Source organism: Anabrus simplex, chromosome 2 (genome assembly GCF_040414725.1).
Source record: "Anabrus simplex isolate iqAnaSimp1 chromosome 2, ASM4041472v1, whole genome shotgun sequence".
NCBI classification, from domain to species: Eukaryota; Metazoa; Arthropoda; class Insecta; order Orthoptera; family Tettigoniidae; genus Anabrus; species Anabrus simplex.
Window position 1 is genome coordinate 846,622,549 of NC_090266.1, and position 14,351 is coordinate 846,636,899.

Genomic DNA, 14,351 nt, shown 5'->3' on the forward strand with positions numbered 1-14,351 from the left:
AATCGGTCCAGATGCACCACCTTCATCTTGCTTCTCGGGCTCCATTTTATGCGATAGATGACGCCATTTATCCTCTTGACAACACGGTAAGGGCCTTCCCACGCCGACTGGGGTTTGGGGAACAAATCTCTCTTCCTTATGAGGTTATACAGCCATACCAGGTCTTTTTCCTGATATTCGGTAGCGTCCGCTCGTTGGTCGTATCGTGCCTTCATTCAGTCGCTCTCTATTCTGAATCTCTTCCGGAAAGCGGCGTGTACATCCTCTAGTTTCCTGGCCAGATCGAGGCAGTACTGGTCGGTAGGAACAGAATGATCATCAGGTCGACCGAGAGCTAAATCCACCGGGAGACGCAGTTCTCTCCCAAATAACGTCCTTTCTAGTGTGCATCCAGTGGTCTCGTGAATTGCAGACCGGTACGCCAAGAGGGACAGGGGAAGATGACGATCCCAGTCTCTCTGATGTTCGCTGACGACTATTCACAGGAAATTCTCAATGATCCTCTTGAATCGTTCCACCATTCCGTCCGATTGGGGATGTAGAGATATGGTCCTGGACTTCCGGATACCCAGCAAACGGCACAGATTTTGGAAGACCACTGACTCGAAGTTCCGTCCCTGCTCGGAATGCAGCTCCAATGGTACGCCGTATCTACTGACGACCTCGTTCACAAGGGTTTCCGCCATCGTATTTGCCTCCTCGTTCTGAAGCGCGTACGCCTCCGGCCACTTCGTGAAATAATCAGTGACGACGATTATATAACGATTTCCTTTGTCCCTCGTAGGGAATGGTCCAGTCACGTCAATCGCTACTCTCTCGAGGGGCGCGCCCACGTTGTAAGTCTTCATTCGACCTTTACGTCTCCGACATGGTCCCTTGCTGGCAGCACACTCGTTTCATCCAGTGCAGAAATCTTCCAGATCCGATCGGCAACCTACCAAGTAGAACCACTCTCGGACCTTTTCCAAGGTCTGCTTGACTCCGAGGTGCCCTCCCAAAGCTCCAACATGAACGTTTTCTTTAGGACTTCCGCTACCATACTGCGTGGGACAACCACCTGTTCCCGGAGAGTCTTTCCGTCGCTGCTTTCCCAGACGCCCTTTAGCAATTTATCCCTGGTCACCAACGAGTCCATTCCGAGCAGTACGACATAGTTTCGGGGCTGAGGTCACTGACGTTTATCCATCCAGGCCTCGGTACGCGGGTGATCTTCCACTCGGCCTGCAGTCCTATGTCCTACTCATCACTCTGAGCATTAATCCAGGTTTCGCGACTCCAGCTTACCTCGAATTCTACGGTGGTCCTTTGGCAGGGAATGTCGCGTTCACCTTACCTCTTGGAGCAGAACTTGCAGTCCTCGGGACAAGACCTTCGAGACAGAGCGTCGGCGTTGAAATGTAGGTGACCCTTGCGGTGTTCGATCACATAATTGTACCGCTGCAATATCTCCAGCCACCGTGCGGCCTGTCATTCCGGGTTCTTGAAATTTAGAAGCCACCTGAGTGATGCATGGTCAGTTCTGATGAGAAATTCTTGGCCATACAGATACTTGTGGAAATGCTCGATGATTTTTACAATGGCCAGCAACTCTTTCCGGGTGAGGAAGTAATTTATTTCTGGTTTGGAGGGGACCTTACTGAAGTATGAAACTACCCGCTCTTCGTTGTCCATGACCTGAGACAGGACGCCCCCAATACCAAATTCGCTGGCGTCCGTGTCGAGCACAAATTTCACCCCAGCTTTGGGAGGTACCAATAGCGGTGATGTGCATAGTGCATAGGGAAAAAGGAACTGAACAGTGTTTTGGGTAAGGTGAACTCATAATAGATCCCGGGGAATCACTGGCAGGTGGAGGGAATATTTCTAAAATCTTCTCAACCTAAAAGGAAGTCTTCCGGTGGTGTTGCGAACAGCCAAGCTCATGGGGAGGAGGAAAATAGTATTGGTGAAATTACGCTTGAGGAAGTGGAAAGGATGGTAAATAAATCAATGGAGTGTTGGTAAGGTACATTCAGATCGGACAAAAGCAGTAACTGCACCTATCTATAAGCAAGGGAACAGGAAGGATTGCAACAACTATCGAAGTGTCTCATTGATTAGTATACCAGGCAAAGTATTCACTGGCATCTGGGAAGGGAGGGTGCGAGCAGTAGTCAAGAAGAAGTTGGATGAAAACCAGTGTGATTTCAGACCACAGAGGGGCTGTCAGGATCAGATTTTCATTATGCGCCAGGAAATTGAAAACTGCTACGAGAGGAATAGACAGCTGTATTTATGTTTCGTAGATCTAAAGAAATCATATATCATGGTACCGAGGGAAAATATGTTCGCCATACTGGGGGACTATGGAATTAAGAGTAGATTATTAAAATCAATCAAAGGCTTTTATGTTGACAATTGGGATTCAATAAGAATTGATGGTAGAATGAGTTCTTAGCTTAGGGTACTTACAGGGGGTAGACAATTGTGTAATCTTTCACCTTTGCTGCTCGTAGTTTTCATGGATCAATTGCTGAACGGTATAAAGTGGCAGGGAGGGATTCAGTTAGGTGGAAATGTAGTAAGCAGTCTGGCCTATGCTGACGACTTGGTCTTAATGGCAGATTGCGCTGAAAGCCTACAGTCGAATATCTTGGACCTTGAAAATAGGTGCAATGAGTATGGTACGAAAATTAGCCTTTCGAAGAGTAAACTGATGTCAGTAGATAAGGAATTCAACAGAATTGAATGTCAGATTGGTAATACAAAGCAGGAAAAGGTAGATAATTTTACGTACTTCGTATTTGGGTTGTGTATTCTCCCAGAAAGGTAATATAGTAAGTGAGATTGAATCAAGGTGTAGTAAAGCTAATGCAGTGAGCTCGCAGTTGCGATAAACAGTATTCTGTAAGAAGGAATTCAGCTCCCGGACAAAACTATCTTTACATTGGTGTGTTTTCAGACCAACTTTGGTTTACGGGAGCGAAAGCTGGGTGGACTCAGGATATCTTGTTCATAAGTTAGAAGTGACAGACATGAAAGTAGCGAGAATGATTGCTGGTCCAAACAGGTGGGAACAATGGCAGGAGCGTACTCGGAATGAGGAGATAAAGGCTAAGTTAAGAATGAACTCGACGGATGAAGCTATACGCATATACCGGCTTCGGTTGTGGGGTCATGTGAGGAGAACGGAGGAGGATAGGTTACCTAGGAGAATAATGGACTCTGTTATGGAGGGTAAGAGAAGTAGACGGAGACAAAGACGACGGTGGTTAGCCTCAGTTTCTAACGATATAAAGATAAGAGGTATAGAACTAAATGAGGCCACAGCACTAGTTGCAAATGGAGGATTGTGGAGACGTTTAGTAAATTCACAGAGGCTTGCAGTCAGAACGCTGAAAGGCATAACGTTCTATAATGATAATGTATGTAATGTTATTATTGTTATTATTGTACACCTTCTCCGTCCATTTGTACTGCGCGCCTTCTAGAAGGTCATCTGCACTGTGAACCCTGAATTATGTATCTGTAGAAGTTTAGACCTTTCTTCTTTAGAGGTCTCTACTATCGGCTTGTGTGCCGCCCCTGGCAGGAGGATGGACTATTAATGTTTCAAGGGACATCTCTATTCTATATGGTTGTAAATCGTATGTGTTTGTAATTTCTTTTAAGTGCTGAGGTTGCCAGCACTACTATGGCTTCCTTCTTATGTTATGGACCAATCAGAAATTTTTGTATATATTTTTGTAGCCATTTAAAATTGGGGCATGTACAGGCATTCTGCCTAGATCAAGAGTGTTCGGGAACCTTCCCTCTGATTTGCTATATAAGCTGAGCGCTTTTGGGGCATTTTGTTATTTTCATCACTTCGATCTAAGTGTGTGTACGGTATAGTTGGAGGCACGGGTATACTTGCCGTCGTCGGAAGGCCCAACAGCTCAAGCTAATGGCAGACACATCTTAAAATATGTGATAGCTCAAAACAGTTAACTTGAGGGGAAGGTTTCATACTTCTTTCATAATGTAAATTTCTAAAGTTCAATATCACCTTTTAAATGCAAATTTGCAGGAAAGTCGAAGGACTCAATTCAAATCCCTGCTGGGAAATATTTAACTTAGGGAATCAGGAGTGTTCATCCTCTATTAATTCCCATTTAACTTGGTACGGGGGTGACTATGATTTTCTAAAACTCTAAATTCTTCAAACCATTTTGGAACTTATTATTTCGATATATAGTCATCCTCTGTAGTATAGGCTTAGCCTCCGTCACTTTGGGCCATAAGCCCATGAAGGATTTTTTAAAGTGTATTTCAAAAGGTGTGCAAGTTTATCGACTCCTAGCATTTTGTTTATGGCCGATCCGCTTAAAGCCTTTTTTTGTTTGTTTTGTACTTCTAGGTCATTTAGTATGGGCACTAATTGCCCCTGTTAAATTGTAATTATGCATTGGCGAGTGTGTAACAGGTTGTCGAGCAGAAATGACAATAAACAATGTTCTGAAGTTTATCTAAGGTAAAATTTCTCAGAAAACTTGTGCCTCTGAGAGGCTGGACTGTAGTAAAATTTTGGGATGTAGGTGAGTGGAGCAAATGTACTCTTTGAAATAGTGTAACTTTAGAGCTGCAAAGCTAATTTCTTGTAAATTATTGTGTCGACAATTTTCTTTATTGTATCTGATTTTTGGACTTATAGTCCACCCTCGTTATTCGAGCTGACGAGATCTTTAACTGTTATTTGTCGTTGCTGATTCAGATCATCTATCAAAGTTTAAAGTCAGAAAAAAAGGAAAGAAATACAATTTCAGAATTTAGTGTTTTAAATTATGCTTTGTTCTTTTCTCTGTCCACCCATTCACACTGGCACCTTCTTACACCTCTGTAAACCACGAAATTTCGGTAACAATTATTATTATTATTATTATTATTATTATTATTATTATTATTATTATTATTATTATTATTATTATTAATATTATTATTATTATTTTCATCTCTACGATGAGTCCGAATCTTTGGCTGAAAGGTCAGCGTTGAGACCTTCGACTCAGAGGGTCCCGGGATCGATTCCCGACAGGATCGGGAATTCTAAGCGCATCTGATTGATTCTGCTGACTCGTGGACTGAGTGTTTGTGTTTGTTCCAATACCCTTCTGTGATTACATCCCTCCACAAAGGGTTGGCGTCAGGAAGAGTATCCGGTCGTAAAACAAGACCAAATATACATGTGTAACACAGTCGCACCCGCGACCCCACAGATGTGAGAAAAATATGTAGAAGAAGAAGAAGATTATCTGTAAAATGAATGACTACTTGAGACTTTGTGGACTGATCAAATATATAATTTGAAATATTTTGAGGTTGGAAACAAAAGTGCAAGACTCCACTTATGTCTTAATTGCGGGGTGTGAAATTGCTGACCGACAAGGCAGATTTGTAGAGTGAGCAAGCTTTACGGTTGTACTACAATAATTCATACGTAATTTTAATAATAATAATAATAAATATACTGTTATCTGATACGTCGGGCTGAGTGCCTCAGACGGTTGGGGCGCTGACCTTCTGACCCCAACTTGGCAGGTTCGATCCTGGCTCAGTCCGGTGGTATTTGAAGGTGCTCAGATACGTCAGTCTCGTGTCGGTAGATTTAATGGCACGAAAAAGAACTCCTGCGGGACAAAATTCCGGCACCTCGGCGTCTCCGAAAACCGGAAAAGTACTTAGTGGGACATAAAGGCAATACAATTATTATTATTATTTGGTATGTGTTACAACTAATGGAATAGTGCGCTAGAGCTTCTATGAAGTGCATAGATACGCTGTCGTTTGAGAGCTGCGATCAGTTTCTCGGTGCAGAATGACGGTCGATTACCGAGGCATTCCACCTCTGCCTCGCCGAGGGGTGTTGATGTTGCTGAGACTGCACTCCACATAGAGAATAGTAACTTAATATACTAGTTGCTGTCTAATTAAGGTCACGGCCGCTTCCTTCTCACTCCTAGTCCTTTCCCATCCCACCGTCGCCATAAGACCTGTCTGTGTCGGTGCGACGTAAAACAACTTGTAAAAACAAAGTTGTTGTCTACTCATCGTTGACGGGTTAGTTTTTGTAATTGCTGCAGTAATGCCATCTACCGGAGATGAGTGGTCTTATGGCGACGATGGGATAGGAAAGGTGTAGGAGTTGGAAGGAAGCGACCGTGGTCCTAATTTAGGAACAGCCCCAGCATTTGCCTGGTATGAAAATCGGAAACTACGGAAAACCATCTTCATGGCTGCCGACAGTGGGATTCGAACCCACTATCTCCCGGATGCAAGCTCACAGCCGCGCGGCCTTAACCGCATGGCCAACACGCCCGGTTGCAGCAGAAGAGACAAAGCACATCTCACCTTGCAACAATAGTCAGTCAGTGTAATTATATTGTTGATTAGTTTCGGGCCTTTGGACATTGTAAGTCATCACATGTTTTTTATCTTCTGGATCGGCCATATTCGGTATCTCGAGGCCTAGACTTTCAACAACCACCTCCTCTTTTATGATTCGTGTTTCCCTTATTCATCATTCCTTCACCTTTATCTTCCCATTTCGATAGTCATCTTCGTTACATCAATAGAGACTAACATCACATGGTTTTGCAGCTTATAAAATCAATAACGATAACAACCACTACCATCACCAGTTAGTTCGTTACCACCAGCAATGATTGCTTCGTGGACTTGGAAATAAAAATGTAAAGTAATGAATATCTCTACTATTGCCTCCAGGGTTGGTTTTTCCCCCGGACTCAGCGAGGGATCCCACCTCTACGGCCTCAAGGGCAGTGTCCTGGAGCATGAGACTTTGGGTCGGGGATACAACTGGGGTGGAGGACCAGTACCTCCCCCATTTAGCCTCATCTGCTATGCTGAACAGGGGCCTTGTTGGGGATGGGAAGATTGGAAGTGATAGACAAGGAAGAGGGAAGGAAGCTGTCGTGGCCTTAAGTTAGGTACCATCCCGACATTTACCTGGAGGAGAAGTGGGGAACCACGGAAAACCACTTTGAGGATGGCTGGGGTGGGAATCGAACCCACCTCTACTCAGCTGACTTCCCGAGGCTGAGTGGACCCCCTTCCAGCCCTCATGCCACTTTTCAAATTTTTGTGGCAGAGTCGGGAATCGAACCCGGGCCTCCGGGGTTGGCAGCTAATCACACGCTAACCACTATACCACAGAGGCGAACAACATAAAATATTAGAATTATATTTTCAACGGCGTTTACTGTGTACAATTGTTCGATACAGGTAATATTAAGCGAGACATTTGAACTTTCATGTTCTAATGCCCTAGATATTGCTCACCTTTAGCCTAGTGTACTAATGAAATACCGAGTGCTTGGCTATATGCTGTGGGTTATGTAGCTGTCAGCTTAAATTTTTAGAGACGGTGGGTTTGAACACCACTGTCGGCAGCACTGAAGATGGTTTTCCGTATTCTTCCCGTTATTCTTTCTTTTTTTTACAAGGCAAATCCTGGGACTGTACCTTAATTAAGGCCACGGTCGCTTCCTTCCCACTCCCAGCCCTTTCCTAAACCGCCGTCGCCATAAAACCTGTCTGTGTCGGTGCGAAATTTTGTATATACATAGTACTAATTAAATAATACATTGCCTAATGAACAACCAGGCTATTCCTGAACGTAATTACTGAGTTTCAAGAAATTACCTTGAGCCGTTTCCCTGTGATTCAACAAACAGGCACACAAACATTGAACTGAACTTACTTCCGACTTTGTTACACCTAATCCGAGAATATAACAATAACACAGATACCGAGTTCACACACTAATAAATCCGCGAGGCTGGTAACTTGAAGTTTCCAACTCTTAAAACAATTAAACCTCAATTTGAGATGATAATCCTAGGATGATTTAAAAAATATATTTTGTATTGGGTTTACGTCACACCGAGTCAGAAAGGTCTTATGACGACGATAGGATAGCACAGGGCTAGGACTGGGGAGGCAGAAAAGCAAGCAAAACAAAATTGTAGTTCTACGTCACTGTTGATAATTTGATCATATCCTCGGGACCACCGTTTCGACACCTTCACTGAATGGTCAGCCTAGTGGCCTTCAGTTTAAAGGGCTCAGGGTTCGATTCCCGGTCAGGCCGAGGATCTTAACCACGTCTGGTTAATTCCTATAGTTCGGGGAATGGGTGTTTGCATCTTAATACACTCTTCATTTCGGCACACAGTGCATTATACTATCAACTACTAGCGAAACACGCAATAATTACTACATCCCCCTCCCCCCACAGAGGGTTGCTGTTAGGAAAGTATCCGACCGTGAAACTGGGCTTAATCCGCGCATGATGCTGACCCCAAATATTTAGGATAAAGCCAGGAAGAAAAGTGAGGCACGGGATCTCCAGCTGTAGAGGGAATCCGAAACATAATGACGTGATTTATCATTTCTAAAATATGCATACATTGGCAGGCACTCGAACCCTGGCAATCTTGGTGAGAAGCCAGTGACTAGACCCGTCCCTTCCCCTCGGAAGAATACGACTGTGGTTTTAATTGAGGTATAGCCTCAGCATTTGTCTGGTGTGAAAATTGGATACCACGGAAATCCATCTTCAGGACTATCGACAGTGTGGTTCGAACCCGTCATCTCCCGAAAGCAACCACATAGCTATGTGAACCGAACAGCGCAGCCAATTCGCTCGGCAATGGTATGGCGATTTTCATTTTCATTTTCCTCAATAGATTAATGCATGTCCGCCTCTGTGGTATAGTGGTTAGTGTAATTAGCTGTCACCCCCAGAGGCCCGACATCGATTCCCGGCTTTGTCACGAAATTTGAAAAGTAGTACGAGGGCTGGGGTGTAATCAGCCTTGGGAGGTCAACTGAGTAGAGAAGTGTTCGATTCCCTCCCTAGACATCCTCGAAGTCGTATTTCGTGGTTTCCCACATCCCCTCCAGGCAAATGCCAGGATGGTACCTAACCTAAGACCGATTCCTTCCCTCTTCCTTGTCAATCCCTTTCAATATTCCTATCCCCTCGCAGGGCCCCTGTTGAGAATAGCAGGTGAGGACGCCTGGGCGGAGTACTGGTCCTCCTACCCAGTTGTATTAGCTCGACCCAAAGTCTCACACTCCAGGACACTGTCATTAAGGCGGTAGAAGTGAGATCCTTCGCTGAGTCCGAGTGAAAAACCAACCCTGGACGGTATGCGGAAGAAGGAAAAAGGAAAGAAAAAAGAAAGAAGGAAAGGAGGAAAGAAAGAGTAATGGATAATTAAGAGAATGAACTTTGTCTGGTTCCTTGGCTGAATGGTCAGCTAGCCGCTTTCGGTGCAAAGGGTCCTGGATTCGATTCCTGGCAAAGTCGAGGATTTTAGCCGTGCTCAGGAACTGGGGTTTGTGTTTGTCTTGATACACATCTCTTCATTTACTCGCTTCACACCACACTACCATGGCCGTAAATGTGGACCAGGTCCACATGCGCGACATCGCACCAGTCACCCCACAGGTTGGTGGGTGTAAAACAACAGGAGAAGAAGAAGAAGAAGAAGAAGAAGAAGAAGAAGAAGAAGAAGAAGAAGAAGGAGGAGGAATACAAATAGACTTTGCAGTACACGGTTGTGGTTTCCTGGAAGTGTCATAAAACGAAGTGAATAGCTACACAGCTCTGATGGAGACCTGAAGAAATATGAACTTCAATATAAAGCAATTCCAAGCAAACCACATTTGACGTCTGAACCGGGAAAAAACAAAACTTGTATTAAATATGTTTTGTTAACCCTGTCGCTGCTAGGTGTATACATGACATGTTGACAGGAAAGATAACTAATGCACCCTCACTTTTGTTAACTCTCCTTCACAGCTGTGCACGCTAAGATACACTGCACGATAACTGAAGTGTGTTCAAAAAGTGCAATTTCCACTTCCATCAAAGTAAATTAGTGTTTCGTCAACACGCATTACAAACAAATCAAAACAAACCCGATGGCACAACAGCCCCGAAGGGCCATGGCCTACCAAGCGACCGCTGCTCAGCCTTCAGATTACGAGGTGTCGTGTGGTCAGCACGACGGATCCTCTCGGTCCACACGCATTACAGTAGTTGAATATTATCGATTGCCATGGGCAATTCAGACCAGAAAGATGTAATTCCTTAAAATTTGTGCCAAACCCGATCATGGGTACGTTCCATGTGCCTTCTATTTTACGTTTCTTGCGCTTTTCCTACAACTTCACTTAAGGTGGAAATAGCACCGTTTGAACAGATACTCCTCAGTTGTTTTGTTTAATCTGAATAGTGTTGATTTTCATCGGTTGTTCAGAGTGCTACTCTTCCCTTGGAGATTTCCTCAACTATTTCAGGAAGTCCTCTCAGTTTTAATTACTGCGTTGATGAGGTGAAAGTTCCTTGTGGGGGTCATTGTAAGTACCTAGGTCGTAATATAAGGAAAGATCTTCATTGGGGTAATCACATAAATATGATTATTAATAGAGGGCACAGATCTCTGCACATGGTTATGAGGGTATTTAGGGGTTGTAGTAAGGATGTAAAGGAGAGGGCACATAAGTCTCTGGTAAGACCCCAACTAAAGTATGGTTCCAGTGTATGGGCCCCTCACCAGGATTACTTGATTCAAGAACTGAAAAAAATCCACAGAAAAGCAGCTCGATTTGTTCTGGGTGAATTCCGACAAAAGAGTAGCGTTACAAAAATGTTGCAAAGTTTGGGCTCAGAAGACTTGGGAGAAAGGAGACGAGCTGCTCGACTAAGTGATATGTACCGAGCTGTCAGTGGAGAGATGGCGTGGAATTACATCACTAGACGAATGTGTTTGAGTGATGTCTTTGAAAGTAGGAAAGATCACAATATGAAGATAAAGCTGGAATTCAAGAGGACAAACCGGGGCAAATATTCGTTCATAGGTAGGGAAGTTAGGGATTGGAATAACTTACCAAGGGAGATGTTCAATAAATTTCCAATTTTTTTGCAATCATTTAAGAAAAGGCTAGGAAAACAACAGATAGGGAATCTGCCACCTGAGCGACTACCCTAAATGCAGATGAGTAGTGATTGATTGATTGATTGATTGATTGATTGATTGATTGATTGATTGATTGATTGATTGATTGATTGATTGATTGATTGATTGATTGATTGATTGATTGATTGATTGATTGATTGATTGAAATTTCTAGGGCAATGTCTTATTTTCTTTCGTGGGGTATGTATCTCTATATTAGGCCCACCTAATTAAAGCAAGCACGATTGTAGTTACGTGACTGATAATATCCTGTTCATGGCCACAAGACCTCCAATGTTACGTGGAATCCAAACCACGGGGATATTAATTTTCTACTCAGAAACCCAATGTACATTAGCCGGGATTCGAACTGCGGCCACATGACATCCTCCCCATTATATCTATCGACAGAGATTATCAAGTAATTTGCACATGAGCACATAATATAAAGGAGTGATTACTTGAGATGCAGTATGGAAGCAAGAACAATTATTTTCTTTTTCTTTGTCAACCTTACCTACCGAAGAAGGAGCAAGGCAACATTACTCTACGTACAATAATTATGTCATGTGACATTATCCACTCGTGAAACAACTTAGCCTATAACAGTTAGGACATGGATGTACAACATAACTTTATAGCAAAGGAAGTAAAGAGGCTATAGCTAAGTTTATGAGTGTGAATACATTGTATCCTAACGTACCCGTCCTCCACATGTTGAAGACAGCTGTCGGCAGCATTGCCAGGTTCTTACTGATTGACTGAAGAGTCGATCTCTAGCACACGGCATCTTTTACTTCGCATCACGTGACAGATTTGACAGGCCATTGACCTTGAAGAAGACAATGAAGGTCAGCTAGTTTTCAAGACCATTTGTACGTCTTGCGATGACAACAGCGTCACCTTATCACTAATAAAAGGGGAAATGGACATGAAGATCGAAGTGTGTACCGGTACCGTATCATCCTGCAAAATTCAGAGAACTTGAACGGCTACTAAAGTTCAGATTTTACACCTTGACACTGGAAAGAATTATTCGATCTTCCTACAAGGGTGGAGTATATTAACAGTTCGGTTTCTTGGATGAATGGCGAGTGCAGAGGCCTTTGGTTCAGAGGATTCGGGTTTCGATTCCCGGCCGGGTCGGGGATTTTAACAGCATCTGGTTAATTCCTCTGACTCGCAGACTGGGTATTTGTGTTCGTCGTATTACTTCTCTTTATCCACACACATCACACTACACTACTAACCACTACAGAAACACGCAATTGTGAATATATCCATCCACTTAGGATTGGCTTTAGGAAGGACATTTGGTCGTAAAATTCGGCCAAATCCACATCAAGGGCCGACCACAGTAAACTGGGAGAAATTCCAGGAATAATAATAATAATAATAATAATAATAATAATAATAATAATAATAATAATAATAATAATAATAATAATAATAGCCTCCGTGGCTCAGGCGGCAGCGCTTCGGCCTCTCACCGCTGGATACCGTGGTTCAAATACCGGTCACTCCATGTGAGATTTGTGCTGGACAAAGTGGAGGCGGGACAGGTTTTTCTCCGGGTACTCCGGTTTTCCCTGTCATCTTTCGTTCCAGCAACACTCTCCATTATTATTTCATAGCATTTATCAGCCATTAATAAATCACCTTGGGAGTAGCGACCCCATTGTAATAATAACCCATATATGGTTCATTCATTACATCCCTGACCCGGTCAAAGACTGGAAAATAGGTTGTAGGTTTTCAATAATAATAATAATAATAATAATAATAATAATAATAATAATAATAATAATAATAATAATAATAATAATAATAATAATAATAATAATAATGATGTTCAATTTCTTAAATGCTATCAGCGCTAGGCAGCCTATTGCCATTTCTTGATGGATGCAGTAATTTTGCACCTGTCTCTTGACACAGGCTAGAGCAAAATGTAACCTCCACCAAAGTCCCAGTCTCTCATTTTTTTTTTTTTTTTGCTAGTTGCTTTACGTCGCGCCGACACAGATAGGTCTTATGGCGACGATGGGACAGGGAAGGGCTGGGAGTGGGAAGGAAGCGGTCGTGGCCTTAATTAAGGTACAGCCCCAGCATTTGCCTGGTGTGAAAATGGTAAACTACAGAAAACCATTTTCAGGGCTGCCGACAGTGGGGTTAGTCCCAGTCTCATTGATGGCTGTGACAATATGGGAGCTGAGCTGGGGAGAGATGGGTGGTACTGAATAATGACATTTGGAGCACAAGTAGTGCTTCTGAGGGTTGTGAAAGGTGCTACTCATAGGGCTAGTCGTGCTGCAAAAGCACTTTCTGGCCCTGCGAGGATAGCAATAGCAAACTACCTCACTCCTCATCTTGCCTAGAATTAAGGTCACGGCCGCTTCCTTCCACTTCCTAGGTCTTTCCTATACCGTCATTGACATAAGACCTATCAGTGTCGGTGCGACGTAAAGCAAATAGCAAAAATTTAGCATATTGCCTAGTACGCCTGATTTTGGCGCCCCTATCGGTTTATGCACCGGGCGTAGAGCTAACCACTATACCCCATCAAGTGCCGAGGTTACGGATAGTGGAAGCCTTTACTTTCCACCCCTCCAAGGGCCTTTATGGCCCGTACGAGGTGACTTTGCTTTGCTTTTTATCGGTTTATGCAGCTTTTCTATAACCGCATAACCTTTGTTGGTGCGATTTGAAAATCCAGCCAGCCTTCAGACTGATGACCTGACAAACAACAAAGTAATCAGCACTAGAGAGGCAGAATTTTGTTCTCTAGGTGCTCGTTTACCTGTCCTTCATCTACAGATAGGATGCTATACTTCTGCACTTAAATATTACCGATTTAAGATGGAGCCAAACTCAGCCGACTCAACCACATAACGTTCAGATGGTGTTTAAATTATTTTGCCTTTCCCTGCCCTACACTGGGATTCGTGCTGTCACGTTTTTGGAGTTTGTAACGTACTGTACAGTTAATTTAAGCCTCTAGAATCTAAGCTAGGACGAGACAAATTACCTCGTTCGGAGAAACTGAAATGATGTTTGAAACCGGAGAGCAGAAGTTGCATGACAAGTCATTGCCCGCACTTCCCGCTATTTGAACCCAGGGGCAGAACTTTTATTGCTCTCCAAGAGGTATCAACAGCAACACTACTTGAAGAGGTCGTCGTGCAAAGGAGATAATGGAGTCAGTTCGTGGCCTACATTGGAAATATCCCTTCACCCTCGTTCTAAGCGCTCACAGACTCCACAGAATAAAGTAAATAAATGTGTTTATCTTCCCTGTCTCATACGAAGACACGACAGATCTGTAAACTTCAATTCCTGCAATGA

At 43.4% G+C, this 14,351-nt stretch overlaps 1 protein-coding gene across 1 annotated transcript in view; it reads right to left on the reverse strand.

The window, feature by feature from the left end:
• Positions 1-11,806, reverse strand: part of LOC136863133 (ipis-1) — a 159,980-nt gene extending 148,174 nt beyond the window's left edge. The window contains exon 1 of the mRNA XM_067139477.2: positions 11,710-11,806. Coding sequence (XP_066995578.1) covers positions 11,710-11,746 — 37 coding nt within the window. The 5' untranslated portion in view covers positions 11,747-11,806. The remainder of the gene's footprint in view (positions 1-11,709) is intronic.
• Positions 11,807-14,351: the final 2,545 nt, after the last annotated feature.